Below are 18,139 nucleotides of genomic sequence, written 5' to 3'. Positions count from 1 at the left end.
TGGAGCACAAGGAGCTGGACGTCGTTACATGCTGCGACCCGCGTGGCGAGTGTGCGCGGTGTGGCGGAGGCGTCGTGGAGAGCACGTGACGGGAGAACATATGGAGCGCTGACGTCAGCGCTTCGGACTGCTCGAATTCGAGTAGAGACCGTCTCTTCGACACTACTGGCCCATGACCAGGCTCACCAGGCAGAAGCCTTCCAGGATGCTCGAATCACACAACACCTCGTGCGCAGGAATTATTCTGCGATACGTCTAGCCGTGCTTTCCCAAATGAACGCCTCCCGATGGCATCAACCTGTCGCCTCAGCGCTGTGTACTCCACCCGGCCGCATTGCGTAACCCGACTTACTACTGAAACGCTTTCCAGCTTTCTCTCCCTCAGGAGAGTGGACCCAATGGACCCGTTCAGTCTTGGACTCGGCCAAACAAATTGCCGAGAACGTGCACCTCGTCCGTCCAATGGACCTCCTTCTGTGGCGATGCACACGCGTTTCATCCTGGACAGAAATGGGTCACCCCATGACCAAGCCCGCTCTACGCGTCGGCTCTGTGGCGCCGTCACGCCTACGTATATAAGGTCCCACCCGGCTTTCCTCTCCGCCATCCGCTCACCCTCAGTTCCTTACCTTTCTCCCCCCGAAAAATACCATTTCCGATGATGATGTTCAAGTCCTTCTTCACGCTTGCATGCCTCGCCGCTACCGCGCTCGCCCAGTCGGCCTTCATCAACTTACCCGTCGAATATGACTCCTTTTCCCCAGGAGAGAACTTCACCGCCCAGATCACCAGACCCGTACGTCGTCCGTAGCTCCATTCCAACACCATCAGCTCACGTGGCACGTTCTCGCAGGATACTCTGACCGGCTCCGACGAGGTCGCGATCGCAATCGCGCTCCAGAGCTGTGCGGGTTACACCGGCGGTTGCGCCTCCTTCGACGTCACACAGCGCCTTGGTACCGTGCTGTACCAGGGACCCTTCGCACCGGCCTTCCAGCCCGTGGGTTTCTACGAGCCCTACCAGAACTTCACCGTGCAGGTGCCCACCTCCTTCTCTACTGGCCAGGCCTCGCTGTCATTATCCCACTTCTCGCTCGTCGGCGTAAGTCCCTTTCTGACCTTGCGGAGAATCTGGTTGGCTAATGCCTCGTTCAGGCGGGCCCTTACCCGAGTCTCGAAGTGAGGAACATCACCCTCAACATCATCTGAGCCGCGTGGCGCCCCATTATGCGATTCACGGACTTATGACTGCCACGGACGCGTCCCGGACTCGAATTCTTGGACGCGTTGTTGGACTCGTACTCGGACTACCTATCGGACACGCTTCGAAATTTGTATCATACGCTTTCTTTCCTAGTCGCTGCATCGATGACCATTTGTTGTTTGTACTTACTGTGCCCTTTTAGCATATCGTCCGTTGGTTGTTCGGGTTCCTGTCTAGCTTACGTTTGTGGATAACTGTACATTACTGCCCGTTAGTTACAGTGAGACGACAGCAATGTTACGTCGTGACTAAGGCACCTACGCTTTTGTTCTCTGCGCTTTACTGGTCGGCAGTGTCCGGGCCGCGCTTGAGGTTAACATGAGGCATGATGCATTGTTAATACTTAAGCTTAAGACGCAGCATGGTTGTCGTTTCCATTTCCTCTGGCCACCTTCTCAACCATCATGCAAGCTGCTGTACAGAAGACCGCCGTGAACATAGACATTTTCTTGGAGATCCTCAGCCATCTCCATCCGGTCTCAGACAGGAAGACTCTCAGAAGCTTGGCTCTCGTCTCCAGGCGGTTCTGCGATCTTGCGCTCGACGTTCTTTGGCAGCAATTAGACGATGTTCTTCCGCTATTCAGGCTCGTGGAGGGCCGAAGCTGGGCCATTCACGACATCTGTTGCAGAATGCGCCCGTGTTTCTGTGTATGTGACCTCTGTCTTGTCCCACATTTGTAGTTGACAGTGCTCGTGTTTCAGGCTGCCATGCGAAAAATTCCAGATGCCGACTGGACGCGTTTTCTGGCATATGCACGCCGCGTTCGTGTTGCCGGCATCGGCTTGCCAGGGTACAAAGGCAGGATGGACAACCGTACTCTCCTCGCTCTTGTCCTGCGCGCCGGCAGCTGCCACGTTTTCCCCTCCTTGGTCTCGGTGGAAATGACTGTGTCGTGCCTGGCTGATTTCGTGCTCTTTGCGTTCCTCACTGGGTGCCTCTGTACCGCTCCATCTGTGACTGGGCGAATACGGCAGATCTTGCTCTCGCACCCGACACACGGCGCTTTTTCTTTGCCGATATTGCTCGACGTGAATGCGCTGCGGGTGGCGCCCGTACGCAAACTGGTCCTCGCTGGCAAGTCGTATCTCCTTGTGTGTGCGGTTCATCGCATGGGCGGGCTCGAACAAATAGAGATCAAGGAAGGGGTGTACCCGCACGTGTGGCTGAAAGCCCTGGGCAGAGCGGAGAAGCTGCGCGATATACGCTTTGTGGCCGATCCCCGCCGCCTGGTCGATACCTGTCGGATACTCGTCGGGCCGGCCGTGTTGCGCAACCTGGAGCGCCTTGACGTCTCAGGATACCCGCCGAGCCTCCTCAGACTCTTCCGCAATCTCTCGGCGCCGTCGCTGCACTCGCTCACGATCCGGTTTTTGTATGGCAAGGATCGGAATTTCTGGGACAACTACCGGGCGTGCCTCGGTGCGCTGCCTGCGTCGTTCCGCTCGACCCTTCGCACGCTTGAGATCCATAGCCGCTTTCCCGACGGGACGAACACGCCTGCTCCGGCCCCTTTCGTGGACGTGTTCGCGGCGCTCCTGCGGCTGTCTGCGCTCGAAAATCTCACCGTGAACGTTTGCTTCCCACTAGTGTTGTCCAACAAGGACGCCTGCACCGTGGCGACTGCGTTCCCCCGCCTGCAGGTGCTCGCGTGCTCATGGCCGCTTCCGCCTGACGAAGAGGACAAAGACGCGCTCAGTGTGGCTTTCCTCGTGCATTTCCTGAGCAAGTGCCCGCGTCTGCGCGAGTTCGCTATCCCGCGTCTGGTGTACAGGTCCTCCTCCCCTTCCGGCGGCGACGCGGATACGCCGTTGCGAGATGCGCCTGCGCGTGGATTCAAGCGGCTTACGTTCCAGTATGATGTGGCCCTCTGACGCCCGCAATTGTACTACTTTGATCGCTCGGAAGAGATGCTTGCGCGCGCGAGGGAGACGATGCTCTCTGCCCTGGAGTGCTGCGACGCGCCTGCGCCGGTTGTGCTGCTCGAAGATTACGGTCTTCGGTCTGTCTTGAATCGGTATTCTCTGCTGTCTATGCTCGTGCACACGGTTTATGTCATTCTGGTTGGTGTCATGCGGTCGGTTCCGTAGCGGTGGTACGACTCCCATGCAATGATAGGTGATTTAATGATAGGTGATTTTCTTTGCTGCTTATTGTTATGTCTTTGCTGGTCTCTCCATGGCGGTCATTATTGTCGTCGGTATCTCTAGTTTACTCGTTCCCCTCGGTGTACTGAATATTTCTGTCTGGCGTGCTCTATAGATATGTGCACTATGGTCGACTTGAATATGCCAAATGACCCATCTTCTTTTTCATGTCGCTTTTTTCCTTACTGGACTGCGTCGAAATTGTAGATGTAGAAACTGCGTGTCTACTCTTCAATCTTCGATTTTTTGATAAATACGCGTGAGCCTTTCTGGTATCTGAGAAAATTCACAATTGGAGGACTGAATTGGCTGTACATGGCACATCCGGGCGACCTTCAATATAGCCCAGAAAAGTTGCCTGTAGTCTTCTGCCAAATATGTCTTTGTCTTCACCTCCATCGAGGCTGAAGTTCCCTACTATCGTTACCCCAGTATTGCAATCTGGTCTAGTTATGCAATTTCGCCGTTTTGCCGCATTTTGCTGCACTAAAAATCACAAAGAAATATGCAATAGATGTGCACAGTCCCAAATACCTTGGCTGTGCAACTTGGGAGTCAAACTCGGAGGGGAAGAGTGCGAAGTCTCTGAATTGCAAGTTTGGAGGACTCAGGCGTGACAGTGAAATGTGCCATTTAAAACTCCGACTAGAGGGAGAACAAGGGAACGGCACGTCGGCAAGCGTGACGATCTGTGACCGATTCGGCGCTCTTGCGTGCAAATGAGTCTCTTCACTGCGTTCGGTCTTGGAGTCGCACAACATCAGGAAAAAAATTGGCAGTCACACAGAAGGTAGCTTATATGTTGTATATTTGATCCAAAGAGGTTCGAAGGAAAACGGGCCCGATTTGAAGGAACGATGACAGAGATGCAATCGCAATTGCATTACTGGGGTAATGATAGTACTAGTCAAACCGCTTACGAAGCCAAGTACTGCTTGCGTGAACGGGGCACGTGTCACGGTGGCTTAAAAGCGCGTCAAGGACGAGTCTCTTCTTTGGCCACCATCTCATGATCACCACCATGCAAGCGTTTGGACGAAAAACGCGCGTGAATCTGGACATTTTTGTGGAGATCCTCAGTCATCTCCGTCCAGACAGGAAGACTGTCAGAAGTTTGGCTCTCGTCTCCGGACGGTTCTGCGACCTCGCCCTGGACATCTTGTGGCGGCAATTGGACGATGTACTCCCGCTATTCAGGCTCGTGGAGGGCGAACGCTGGGCCATTCACGACGTCTGTTGTAGAACGGACCCGTGCTTCTGTGTATGTGACTTTTCTGTCTCGTCCTGCTTCATTTGTGCCCTGACAGTGCTCGTGTTTCAGGCTGCCATGCGAGAGATCCCGGAGGCCGACTGGACGCGTTTTCTCGCGTATGCGCGTCGCGTTCACGTTGTCGGCATCGCCTTGCCAGAGTATGAAGGCAGGATGGACAATCGCACCCTCCTCGCTCTTGTCCTGCGCGCGGGCGGGTGGCATGTTTTCCCTTCCTTGGTCTCGCTGGAGATGACGTTGTGGTGCGCGGCCGACTACGTCCTTTTTCTCTTTCTTTCTGGATGCCTGTACACCTCTCCGGCTACGAATGGGCTCGTACGGGGGATCTTGCTTGGACACTCCCGCCTATACGCATTTCCTTTGAGTACACTACTGGACAGGAACGCGCTGCAAGTGGCGCCGATGCTCAAATTGACTCTTGCGGGCAAGTCACATATGGTTCTGGATGCCGTACGTGGCTTCGGCGGGCTCATACAGGTTGATATCATAAACGGGATGCCTACGGCTCTGTGGCTGCGAACCCTAGCTAAAGTGAAGAGGCTATGCGATCTCCGTTTCTCGTTCCGTGGGTATCCGCCACTCAATCGACCATTTGTATTTCGCTACCTGGAGCGTCTGGACATTGCAGGTGACCCAAGGGCCCTTTTCGACTTGTTTCGGAACCTCTCGGTGCCACGGCTGAACTCGTTGACGATCCGGCTTTTATATTGCAAGGACTTGGGTTTCTTGAATAGCTTCTCGGAGGCCCTCGAGATGCTTCCTGCTTCCCTCCGCTCGACCCTTGGCACACTCAAGATCGACGCCCATTCTGCCGATGACGGGGCCAACACTCCTTCCGCCTATTTTGCGGATCTGTTCGGGGCAATCCTGCGGCTCTCTGCCCTCGCGAACCTCTCCGTGAACATGTGCTTCTATGTAGTGCTGTCCGACCTAGACGTCTGCGCCATGGCCACCGCGTTCCCGCGCCTGGAACTGCTCGAGCTCGAATGGCCTCTGCGATCCAACAATGGGATGCCCAGTGTATTCTCCCTCGGGCATTTCGCACGCAAGTGTCCGCGTCTGCGCGGGCTCGTCATCCCGCGTTTGGCCTGCCGGTGCTCGTCCTCCCGTGCCAGCGGCGACGTGCGCGCGCAACTGCAAGATGTCCCCGCGCATGGCTTGGAGTATCTGTCGTTCGAGTATGGCATGCCCCGGGACCCAACACCTGTAGGTGTCCTGAACGCGCTGCGGGCGGCGGATTTCATCTATCGGACGTTCCCCGATGCGGAGATCGACTTTGACTGCGATAATCCGACGTGTGAGCGCGTCGTCGCCCCTGTGGCACACTACTTTCATCGCATGGTGAGGCTTCTTGCGCGTGCCAGGCAGAGGATACACGACGGCCTGGAGAACGCTCCGCCGGTTACGGCGTCTGACCGTCTGCCGCTGCCTGTGGTCGCTCGTCGGTCAGTTCCAGTCGAGTACTATCGGCAATCTTTGGTGAGCATGCGCACGGTTTACTACGTTCTCTTTAATATCGTACGCATGGTGGGTTCCGGCCGCAGTTAACATTGGTTAGATTTCGGTTTAGGTGTGCTCTTTATTGTCGTGCCTCTGCCGGTTTGTGCACGACGGTGTTTCTACTAGTACTGATCTCGCGTTTACTTGTCCCTCGGTGTATTTATCTACTCTTGCCTGGTATGCAGAGGCGCTTTATTTAATCATGATGCAGTAGTTTTATGCTGTGGTATATTTCATTGCAGGTCAAATTGAGTTACGTCGTGGACCTTGAAATTTGAAATTTTGAGAGCTTGAATTTGAAGCTTGAACTTCGTCGTTCACCCAACACCGGAGACGGCGAGCTATATCTGGACATCTAATATTGTGCAAATATCCCATCTAACATTGTACATATGTGGTAGAATGTCAGACAGTTGTACATTTTTGTAAACAAGCTTATTCTCGCGACCTGATTGGCTGAGAAAGGATATAAGGCAAAATTTCCGCAGGCAACAAGAGCCGGTCATACATGTACAATGTAAGGCAGAATTTTCCCACAATGTCCGCAGATGCGATATTGCCCGCTGTCTCCGGTGTAAGTTCGTCCGCGTCGAGCTTCACCGACATCTCCATCGTGTCTGAACTTTCCTCGCATTGGTCGCATTGGTCAACAATCGCTCGTGAAGGCTACTGTACTATGCTCTCCACGAAAGTCGACCGCGATTTGGAAGAAGTGGACGGCCGCATCGTCGCCCCGACGCGCATACAACCTCGCGCACTCGACGCAGACGACATCGTGCAAGCGATCTTCAGTCATCTCAGCCCGTTCTACAATGGGAGGACTCTGGCCAACCTGGCTCTGGTATGCAAAGACTTCTGCGATCTTGCGCTCGACGTCCTGTGGAGGGAGTTGGGGAGCATCGTGCCTCTGTTGAAGCTCCTCGAGAAATCGCTGTTGTTGGACAACCCGTGTGATCAGCTTGTGTGTCAATGTGTATGTGTTATGCCCCAACATCGATACCCGTTTTCTTATAACTCGCTATTTGTTCTGTAGTTCGCTGCGGAAACTATCGTGAATGACGGGAGCTGGGTGCGGTTCCTTGCCTACGCCCGCCGCGTGCATTCGCTATGTCTCATGGACATTTCCATGAAAATCAGACCCATGTCTTTCATAATGCTCGCTCGTTGTGCGGCAGACCAGCGCATATTCCCGTTCCTGAGTGAACTTTTCATATCTTCCATCACCAGCGCTGCCCCGATGCTCCTCTTTTTCGCCGCCGGGGCTCTCCGCCCTTCCGACGGCATGATAGAGCGCACGACAGCCACGCGAGAATGGCCCGCTATCGCTTCTCCCTCAGCTACACAGCTTCTCACTGCAGACGTCGATCCTCTGGCGCAGCAAGCGTCCCCTTTGCGCGCACTGACTGTCGCTGGTCCGCTGCATTCCCCGCTTCTGGAGAGTATCGCCTCGTTCAACAGGCTTGAGGAGCTGTGTGTTGAATCCACCCACGTCTCGCCTTCGGATCTGGGGGTTCTGGCTGGTATGGAGGTGCTCAAGGGTCTGCGCATCACACTCCGAGATGCACAAGGCGATGTAGTCCCTTATACCTTCGGCGCTCTGCAATATCTTGATGTTGGTGGACACCCGTCGGATCTGGCCTGGTTCTTCGGAGCTCTCTCCGCACCTCGGCTGCACATGGTTAAAGTTGATGTGCAAGGCCTTGCGTTTGCTTCGGACGTATGGCCGCCCTGTCGTGCGTTCATCGAAGCGCTGAGCAGTCAGCTCAGATCCTCCCTCCGTGTCGTCAACATCAAACACTACTACATCCTGAATAAGCCCCGGGCGCGCGTGATGGATGCGCTGTTACCGCTCCTCCAAGTCTCCGGTCTCGAATCTCTCGAGATGGACGTCCGTCTTCCGCTGTCGCTTACCGGCGACGATATTCAGGAAATGGCTTCTGCGTGGACTAGTCTGAAGTCACTGACTCTGACATATCGTGATGAACTCGACATGGATGCACCGTCCGTTTTCTCACTCGCAGCCTTTGCCGTGCACTGTCCGCACTTGCACACCCTGGCTATCCCCCGTGTAGTTGCCGAGCCTACCATTCTGCGGTCGGATATTCTTGCAGGTCCCTCAAGCCGGACCGTGACGAGCCTTTCGTTCAAGTACGACCCGAAGGGTGGAATTATGGTCGAGGCAAGGAATGTCTATCTGATGGCGCTGTTCGTGGGCCATACGTTCCCGAATCGAATTCTGATCCCCCTTCCAGTGGGCTTCCCGCCTGTTGGACCACTGCAGGATGTGTGGGAGCGTGATATACCGCCAGGTAAGCCAGCTGGCATTTTTGGTTTTGCATTTAGATGGATGGCTAACACCATATAGTATTCGAGACGGTGCTCCCGCGTCTTGCCCCGCCTCCGACTGCGCAGCCTGTCGAGCGGAATCAGGTCGCCCTTCCGCTGTATCCGTACAATTTTGTCGTGATCCCTCCTACTGGCGGTGCGCCTACGACCTCTCTTCCGTCCCTCCGTCGGCGTGTTAGCGCTCTTCTGAGCAACAAGGCCGATTTGAAGTATGTTTGTCTTGTATTTCTTGGTGCACTGTTCATGACGTGGGATCGGCGCTCTGACATTTCCCCGGCCTCTGCGGTTCCTAGGAGGGAATCCGCGTGGTTGAGATTGGCTGTCGTTTGTGTTTCGTCGGTGGTTTTGTTGGTGTGTATTTGTCTGGGGTTTTAGTGTTGTATTGCATCGTGATTGGCGTGTATTTTCCGCTGTTGTGTATTGTCCGTTCTCGTGTATTGTTCGTTGTATCGAGCTACCTTTGTCCCGTCCATTGTTCGTGGCCAGCTGTTGGCCACGGTGAAATGAATTGCACGTGATCGCGACGTACAGTATTTCTTTGGTTCGAGTTGCACGAGAAGACGACCATGTCCTCAGCTCCTCAAGTCATGCACGAATGCGATCTTGATGTCCGACAGGATCCTTCAATGCATGGACAGCAGGACCATCCAGAGGATTCTGTGGCTGGCTCATCCCACGGACCTGCTGAACTTTCGCGGCCGCCGTCTGAACCTCATCGAGCTCTCCAGACAGAAGATATCCTCCACGAGATCTTTGGCCACCTTGCCATTGCAGAAGACAAACGAACCCTCACAAAGCTAATCCTGGTCTCAAGATTTTTCTGTGAACCGGCTCTTGACGCCCTGTGGCGGAAGCTCTACGATATCATGCCTTTGTTGAAGGTACTGGCTTCGTCGTTTGTATTGCGTATTTTCGAGGATGGAGCTCACAGGTCTGTCGGATGGGTAAGCATCTGCCCTGGTATCTGTCATTTGCCTTTTTCTTCTCTGACCGATATTATTGTCATAGATCCTTAAATGCTCTCCGCTCGAGGAAGAGTGGCAACGTTTCGTGGCGTACGCGCGGCGTATTCGCTACTTGTCGGTGCCTACGAACAGTGATATCCACCGAACAGTCTTCGTCGATCTCATTATGCATGCTGGTGGCAAGCCCATCTTTACATCTCTGGTGTCTCTGAAACTCCCGCACATCAGACATTCGTCTGCGATGATGCTGTTGTTTTCCTCTCCCATGCTTCGGTGCCTAAAAATTTATTCTCATTATTCTCTGACCGAAGATGCACTCCTCCGGCCGCTGAGTTTTTTTGACAGGCATGGGGACGCGCTCGCGCTCAAGGCACCTTTCCTCCGCGAGATTCATATCATGGCCCTAAGTCTAAAGGTTCCACAATCACTGGCTCTCTTTACCAGGCTTCAGACGGTGTGCTTTACTGGGGATATGGCTTCGGTGCTGTCTCTCCGCGAACTTGCAAATCTACCTGAACTCCAGAGTTTGCGTGTTGTCATTGGCCATAGGATTCTCGGTGCGATCCATGGCGAGGATACGGATATTCCTGTATCTACTTCTGTTCCTGGATTTTTAGCTCTTCGTTCACTGGAGGTGATGGGTCACCCGTCGGAAATCGTCCAGATTCTCGGTCTGATATCTTCGCCACATCTCAGTAGCTTCCGCTGCTTCTTTCGACCCTTGTTGCGGTCGGATGGCTGGGTGAATAATCGCCAGTGCTTCGCGATCCTGGGCTCACGTTTTGCTGCCTCACTGTGCACTATCAGCATAACCACAAGCATGTCCGACGGTGCTCCGCATGGCTTCATGGACGTTCTCCGGCCTTTATTGAAAGCTCAACATCTCGAAGAAGTGTCTATCAGCACTGAGTCCATACTCAACGTGACGAATGACGATGTACACGACATGGCATCCAGTTGGCCGCGCCTCCAGGTTTTCTCGCTCATCCACCTCCCCGCTCCCCAGGAGCCGTGCGTATACTCCCTCCGACATTTTGCCCGCCACTGCCCGCAGCTATTTAATTTGCGCCTCCGTTGCACCGTCTCCACGACCGATGCGCCCCCGCCCGACCCTGCGGCGTCAAACCCGGCCGTGTACGTCCTGACTCTTGGGTACGCCGTCGCTGGCCGTCCGGTAGAGGAAATTGTGGAGCCCATTACGGACCCCGTCGCCGTCGCACGATTTATCGTAGCAACGTTCCCAAATGCAACAGTATTCGGCACTAGCGCGAGCGATTTCGATCGCAGTCGCGGATGGGGTCGTGTCGCGCAGGTGGTCAGTGACCTTCATAAGGAGAATTGGAAGCATATCGAAAGTGGTCCTGCGAGTGAGTCTTACGATGTTTACTTGAAGCATGCCACTGACTCGATGTGCTTTTTGTTTTGTTCGGAAGGTACTATGCATCGTTCGCCCGTGCTCCTTGATCGCCCCGTCACCGCCTCGTCGCTGGAGTACTTCATGCCGGTCATGATGGTGCTGATATTGATCACCTACTTCGCCATCGGTACCTTCTACCTAAGTATCTGCGCCATATATCTGAACGTGATGATAGCTGGGATGACGCGGTGCGAGATTGATGTGATGCTGGAGCTCAACAGGTGCCAGCCGTGTTCGGGCATCTTCTTTATGTAATTTCTTCCTGCGTTTTGTCTTCAGAGCGTCCTTGCTAAGCAAGATCTTTATTTATTCACGTCGGTGCATGCGTTCCTTCTGTATAGTGGTGTAGCGTATCTAATGGATAACGTCCAACATATGTATTCTAATGTACAGAATATTAACCTATGTTAACTTCTGTGCTGCTTCGAGGTTCTCTGTCCACACGTCGTTCTGCTGTTATCATAAGAACTTCATGAATAAAATTCAATGTGCGTGATGCTCTGGGCACCTTTCATTGTGGGGAGCGCTCATGCTGATGCCTCCGCTTCGCTTCGGCCTGATTGCGCTCGATCCCCCTCCGAACTTCGTCCTCCCAGTCAGTTCCGAGCCATACGACGGCGTACTCGCCGAGGCCAACGATGAAGAGTGCAACGACTTGGCCTGCAGTAACGCGTCAGTATCCCTAGTACATGCAACGAGACAGTGGGAAAGGCGACGAGATGGACGCAAAGGAAGTATAGAGAAACTGACCGATCCAGAGGCCCTGCAGACCAAGGCGCGTCCGCCGGTGGAACGCGAGGGTGATACCGAGCGGGAGTGCGAGGACATAGTAGGCGACGAGGTTGAAGAGCGCGCCGAGGTGCTGGCGGCCTGAATAAGCGCACGAGTTATCAGTGGAGCAATCTGATAATCGGTATAGACGACTGCACGCCTTGGCCACGAAGAACACCACCACACGAGCCAGCGAGGCCGTCGGCTATCTGAAGGGAGATAGATGGGTTAGATGCGATAGTGGGAGTTTCTTCGGAGCTCACCTGGAACGAGGCGACGAGCGGCATCACCTTGCTCACGAGGAGCACGACGGCTGTATCATCGCTGAAGATATAGCCGAATATCTGCATCCGCATCAGCGCGGGAAGCGGACCAGGGAACCGAGGAGATGCGCACGTTTTTCGTCGCCATCATGACGATCATGACGACGAGCCCGACGACGACGCTCAGCGCGGCGGACGCGTGGCTTGCGTGTTTGGCGGCAGAAGGTGCGCGGGCACCGATGAGATTCCCGACGCGGGTTGATGCAGAGACCCCTGAACGAGAGTTAAGACGCCCGCGCGCGTCTAAGAGGAGGGGGGTGCTCACCGATGCCAAACGGTATCGTGTTAAGGACTGCCACGCCGACGTGAAATACGATACGCATGAGATGAATCAGAGAGGCGTACTCTGGTCCGTAGTCATTATCACGGACTGGGCCGCGAGAGGCAGGGCACCAAGCCGTCCGGCTGCCAATGCGACGATCTCAAACGCGGCCCTAAGGACAAGGTCAGACGAGAAATAAATAGGGAAAAAAGGTGAAAATCTCACCATTCTGTACCTACCATGAGGATGCCGGGGATAGCGAGCCTGAGGAAGGTTAGGGAGCTGCGGAGGTCGAACACAGCGGCAAGGTGGAGGCCGGCCCATGTTTTATTGTGTCGGTGGGTGGAGGAGAGAGCGGTGACGAGGACGAGGAGAAGGAAGCAGAGCCAGTAGGTGATGGAAATGGCGACGGGCGAGCCGAGAAGGCCGAGGGGCGTGTAGTGTATACAGAACACGTTGAGAGCGAGGTTCACGGGGGCGACGAGGATGAGAACAAAAGTGGACGCGCGCATAATGCCTGGTCGGCGGTGAGTATGTGATGTGCGGGAGATGACGCGTAAAACGCGTACCTTGGCACTGGAGATACTTCTTCACACTCTCGAAGCCGATGTAACCAGGAGCACCTGCAACCAGAATGCGAAGGAAGTTCTGCACATTCCGACTGAGAAGTTCTTCTTGTCCAAGCATGAGCAACACCGGCTCGATGAAGAACCAGAGCACGGCGACTGGGATAAAGAGGATCCAGAGAAGCAGCAAGCAACGCTGTAGGTGTATCGAGACAGACAGCCTGTCATCACCGGTGAATGCCTGCGAGCCCAGCGTATCTAGCGCTGTCGTCCCTCCAAGAGCAACGCACCATCCCGCTTGGCGAATGTGAGATGAACACACTGCGAAGGAGCACGACTCGAGTACGTACATACCATGGCGAGCATGAGCGAAAAGGCGGCGGCAGACAACTCATCTGGGCCGAGACGTCCTGCAACAAGGACAGAGACTGTTTGGATTGAATTCTGAAGAATGTAGGACAGAATGACTGAAGAAAGAAAGGATCAATGCGCAGGAGGAATGGAGAGGAGAGAAGGGACTGACCAGGGACAGAGTCGGCGAGCAGCGACCAAAAGAGAGGCCCGATGTCTTGGGTCGCCCCTGCTCCTTCAGGCGCCACCAAGTTCGTCGATCTTCCGAGCCCATAGCCCTCGGTCGTCGTCAAGGACGGCGTCGAGGACGGACTCTCTTCGTCGACCGCCGCGGCGAGGAGCGGTGCAGACTCGTCGGTCTCCCGCGCGGGCTCGACCATGTTTGAGGAATGCACAGGTTATCCGGTACGAGGACGTCCTCCCGGTCTTTTACGAGATTCCACCCTCAGCCTCATGTCTTTCCTCTGCATGGGACGGCGTCTCTCCGGCGGGTCTCTGCAATACCCTATCTGTGTTCAGACTCCCGCGTGCGAGCTATCGCTCCTGCGTCCGTCAGCCACCGCTCGGGCCAATGAATGTGCCTCTTGATATTTCTCCCTCGACGATAAGCTCCTTCGGATGGATTCCAACCACTCGGAGATACTCGTACGGCACGTATGTCACGTCCAGTGTAATTTGTCTTCCGTGATATCCCACTCTGATACTCTCTTCTTCACATGCAGTCAGAATGATGCCATGCCCCTGTCATGGGGCTATCGCTAGTTCTCTGCGCCTCGAGGCCATTCCGATTTAAAAGGCTGTCCACCACCGTGTGCAACTCCCCATCGTCTGGCGCTCGTTCACCATGAAACCTTTCGCCCCATTCGCGTCCCTCGTCTCGCTCGCGATCTCGGTCGTCGCCCATGAAGGACATGACCACGACACGCAAATGCCTCTTGACTACGTCAAGTATCCCTGGCAGGCCGTATACCCCGGCGACAACGAAGGTCAGTCGCGACGGACGTCTGCCTCTGCGCTATTCTTACACCGTTCTTCCAGTCACTGCTGACTCTATTTTCTCCGGCATCACTACCTTCGCCAAGCTTCCATGGGTCCAATGTCTTGGTAAGGACAGGAATGTCGCCTTTGACGTCGCGTTCATCGGCGCCCCCTTCGTGCGTACTCCGTTAATTTTTTAGTATGCACGATCGCGCTGCTGACACGCTCCGCGACACAGGACACGGGCACCTCGTACCGTCCGGGCGCTCGCTTCGGACCCGCGGGTATCCGCGCGGGCTCGCGGCGGCTCACGCTCTACGGGGGGTACAACGTTCCGCTCGCGGTGAACCCGTTCCGGTCCGGCCTCAAGATCGTCGACTGCGGCGACATCCCTGTCACGCCATACGACAACAAGTACGCGATACAGCAGATCGAACAAGGACACAAGGCGCTGCTGCACCGCGCGCCGTTCTCTCCGCTCGGTAACGATTCGCTCACCGGTGCCCCGCTGGAGCCGCTGGCCGTGGATGGGAAGAGCCATCCGCGCATCATCACGCTCGGTGGCGACCATACGATCGTGCTCCCTCTTCTGCGCTCCATCTACAGCGCGTACGGCGCGATTTCCGTCATCCACTTCGACAGCCACCTCGACACGTGGAAGCCCTCCGTCTTCGGCGGTGCGCCCTCCGACCAGGCCGCGATCAACCACGGCACCTATTTCTACTGGGCCAGCCAGGAGGGCCTCATCAAGAATGGCTCGTCAATTGCAAGTATCCTTTACTCTGATCCATTTCCCCGATCATTTTATTCTCGCTGCCGTCCAAAAACTTGTGATCCTAGTTCGTTCGTTTGATATAGCACGGCGCAATCCGCACAACGCTCTCAGGCCCTGCCGACTACGCCAACGACGACGCGTCCGGCTTCCAGCGGATTGAAGCGCGCGAGATTGATACCATCGGTAAATCTGCGTCGCACATCCTTCAAATTTCGTCGCTCACGCTTCTCCCGCGTAGGCACTGCGGGAATCATCAAGAAGATTCGCGAGACCGTCGGCGACGAGCCCGTCTACCTTTCCATCGATGTACGCCGTGCCCGCGTCTTCTCTTCCTGATAGTAACCGCCCGCTGATTGCCTTCACACACCAGATCGACTCGATTGACCCTGCGTTTGCGCCAGCGACAGGCACCCCTGAGACGGGCGGGTGGTCGACGCGCGAACTGCGCACGATCTTGCGTGGGCTTGACGGGCTGCACATTGTCTCGGCGGATATCGTTGAGGTGGCGCCCGCATACGACACAAACGCCGAGCTGACCACCATGGCCGCGGCCGATGTAAGCTTCCATTTCCCTTCCGAGGTGACCTGCTGACGCTTTCTCGCTGTGCGAATTCGCAGGTGCTGTACGAAGTGCTGAGCGTCATGGCGAAGACGCCCTTAGGTAAGGTCGCGGCTTAGGCCATGGTGCAATCTCCTCTGCTTTTTTTGTTCTCCCCACTGCATGTGTGAGCGTTGTGTTGGCGAGAATGTGGTAGTAGCGTCTTTTGGACCTTCTGACCGTGTGTACCTGTCGAATGAATTTGCCCATTTACCCTACCTGATCACCCCGTGCGAGAATACTCGGACCGATGGAGCATGGCTGGGCTGTATGAGGCGAGCTATTAGCCCAACGGGAGAGGACGACGGCGTAGCACGGATAGAAGACCCACGAGATCGTTTTGGAGCGCGCTAAGATGGGCGATGGGATCTTCTGCGTGGCTTTGTTGACTCGCTGCTTCTCAAGGCTGCCGCCGTTCTTACTGAGCTTCCTTTTTGGCGCGACCCTGCACTGCGTTCGTCCCACCCGACGTTCCTATATTGCTGAGCTCCCTGTTGCGCCGGCGATTACGCGCATTCGCCGGTACTTCTTCACCCTCGTATCGCCAGGTCTCGCTGCGCATCAGGCGAGGGCAGTTCTGATGACGCCCTCGCTGATCTCACGTTCCGGTCTGCCTCGAGGCCGATATCGCGAACCGGACGCCACCCACGCTGGACGAGGAACTTGCCAAGCTGTATACTGTAATATGCTCAATTGTCCTGGGGCATCTCACAGGTACGTGTTCCGACTCGTTCGCTGGGCAGATTGTTCACCGTGGTCCTGTAATTCGGTTCCGGAGGGGGGCACAGGTCGGATTCATTGTGGATGGTCCCACCGATACATCGATCGTGCGAGGTTGAACCACACGGGTGCGAGCGTTCCCACTGGATGCCTGGCATGCGGCTTGGAACTTACTCGCGGGCACGGTCGGAGGTATGTGTGTATTGGTCATGGCGTGCATTGACGGAGTCGCTGACCCTAGTTATCTTCCACGTTAAAGCTCTGCGATGCCGGTAGAAGGCCATCTGACCGTGCTCGATATCTTCCCCTGCCGCTCGCTCCGCGTGCGCCGCATCGCCATACTGTTTAGACCACCTTTGGTCCCGGCGCAGCGCACATCCGAGGTTCGACTTGGACACGGGCTGTACGTGAGCATTTCGGTGGTCTGCATCCTCTCCCCGGCTCTCTATTCTTCGCTGCCTCATGGCACCTCAGCTGACGATCCGGAGGACCCAAGTAGCTCCTCATTACGTACCCGGTGTGTCAGCCCCGAGGTGCAGACTCACAGAGCGTCAGCGCAGACGCATGTGCTCTCCAATTTGACTCGATGAAGCTTGGGTTGGCGGCTGTACATCAGTTGGCTATTTCTACGGCGCAGAACTCGTTCTCGACTGTGTGTCTCTGCTAGCTTTGCGGTCGACGCACGTTGCTTCCCACACTGCCTACATTCAACGAAAGAATGCTGTGCTGATATGTCGTGATCTTCCCAAATACCGCCCGGTGGTAATTGGTATGCTCTGATTCTTGCACGACGAGATTTCTTGCCGTAAGGTCATGTTCATCCATGTCAGCTGTCAATACAGGCTGCACACGCTATTGTGTTGAGTAGCTTGTGCGCCTGATTACACTACGTAAGGTCCGTCATCAACGCTCTTCTGTCTATGTGCTTCCGCAGGCTGCATGTTATATTGTGGGTACAACTTCCAATTTGTCATGTAGAAGGCCATACTGACGGTGGGTTTTTTCGCGACAGCCATGCACGCTCGTCGACGTTTTAGTGTTATCTGATTCAAAATATCTTGAAATTCGCCAAGGCTTTGGAAGGCGCCCTACTCTGCTCCGATGCGCTCAGGGTTCCATCCTTCAATTAACACGTCCCAAAAAGTCGTATGTCGTACGATCGTACTACATAATTCTCCGCTCCCTTGGCTCCTAATCTCCAGATGCGTCACGGATATCAACAACTTAGAGTCACTGCATGCATGTGCGTGCGTCATCTGTCTCCTGGTATCTGCGCTCCACCTGAATTACGGATATGTTCCACAGGGGAGAAGACAAGGTGCTCTCCGGCGACTCCGCACTTCGCTCGAGAGCTCTCGAGAGGCCACTTCTGCGTCCAGCAGATTTGCGGTGTTTTGTACTGTAAAATGCACGAATAAACGGTGATTCCAAGGAGGACTCATCATGAATTTGCGCTTCGGCGCCCATGATTCTGTGGGCCGCGATACAATAACGTGATGGGGTCACGGTAGCCCTTGTCCACTCGCCTCTGCTTCTGGTTGTCGACACTGTGGACAGCCAGATCTCCAATCTTTATTCAGCAATCTTCCCACGCCAATACCGCCTATCCACATGCATGCTGCACTCTAAACTCCCCGTATTAGAGTGTATTTGCAACGCACAAATTATCCGCGAAGTTGTCCTGTATCTCCAGCCCATCGAATGCGGAGGCGATCGCTCTGTCCTCGCTCAACTAGCCGGCGCTGCGTTTTCTGAACTAGCCTTGGAGCGTTTTGGAGAAAATTCTGACGAACCCTCTTGAGCAAATGAATGATGGTGCCGAGATATTTGTCTACGTAAGTCACGATGTCTCTGGCTTGAATTTTCACTATATGTGAACCACAAAC

At 55.0% G+C, this 18,139-nt stretch overlaps 4 protein-coding genes across 4 annotated transcripts; 3 read left to right on the top strand and 1 right to left on the bottom strand.

Annotated features, from left to right (window-relative positions):
- Positions 1–658: 658 nt before the first annotated feature.
- Positions 659–3,138, top strand: SCP_0500040 (hypothetical protein; the record flags this gene model as incomplete). The annotated part of the gene is made up of 4 exons (XM_027758073.1): positions 659–796; positions 854–1,102; positions 1,156–1,179; positions 1,969–3,138. The coding sequence occupies 4 exons, from the start codon at positions 659–661 to the stop codon at positions 3,136–3,138; spliced, it is 1,581 nt and encodes a 526-aa protein (XP_027613874.1).
- Positions 3,139–4,432: 1,294 nt separating this feature from the next.
- On the top strand, positions 4,433–11,093 carry SCP_0500030 (hypothetical protein; the record flags this gene model as incomplete). The annotated part of the gene is made up of 9 exons (XM_027758072.1): positions 4,433–4,672; positions 4,733–6,160; positions 6,708–7,154; positions 7,215–8,490; positions 8,547–8,663; positions 9,059–9,471; positions 9,536–10,859; positions 10,926–11,005; positions 11,085–11,093. The coding sequence occupies 9 exons, from the start codon at positions 4,433–4,435 to the stop codon at positions 11,091–11,093; spliced, it is 5,334 nt and encodes a 1,777-aa protein (XP_027613873.1).
- A 327-nt stretch (positions 11,094–11,420) lies between these two features.
- Positions 11,421–13,562, bottom strand: SCP_0500020 (Uncharacterized transporter; the record flags this gene model as incomplete). The annotated part of the gene is made up of 11 exons (XM_027758071.1): positions 11,421–11,569; positions 11,660–11,779; positions 11,841–11,889; positions 11,944–12,024; positions 12,077–12,216; positions 12,269–12,295; positions 12,349–12,437; positions 12,491–12,782; positions 12,835–13,128; positions 13,182–13,298; positions 13,355–13,562. The coding sequence occupies 11 exons, from the start codon at positions 13,560–13,562 to the stop codon at positions 11,421–11,423; spliced, it is 1,566 nt and encodes a 521-aa protein (XP_027613872.1).
- A 464-nt stretch (positions 13,563–14,026) lies between these two features.
- SCP_0500010 (Putative agmatinase) lies at positions 14,027–15,613 on the top strand (the record flags this gene model as incomplete). Its single annotated transcript, XM_027758070.1, has 7 exons — positions 14,027–14,168; positions 14,221–14,336; positions 14,399–14,926; positions 15,019–15,118; positions 15,174–15,241; positions 15,306–15,491; positions 15,554–15,613. The coding sequence occupies 7 exons, from the start codon at positions 14,027–14,029 to the stop codon at positions 15,611–15,613; spliced, it is 1,200 nt and encodes a 399-aa protein (XP_027613871.1).
- Positions 15,614–18,139: the final 2,526 nt, after the last annotated feature.

This window comes from Sparassis crispa (assembly GCF_003851025.1).
Source record: "Sparassis crispa DNA, contig_000004F, whole genome shotgun sequence".
Classification (NCBI taxonomy): domain Eukaryota; kingdom Fungi; phylum Basidiomycota; class Agaricomycetes; order Polyporales; family Sparassidaceae; genus Sparassis; species Sparassis crispa.
This window is presented reverse-complemented; position numbering and strand designations above follow the sequence as displayed.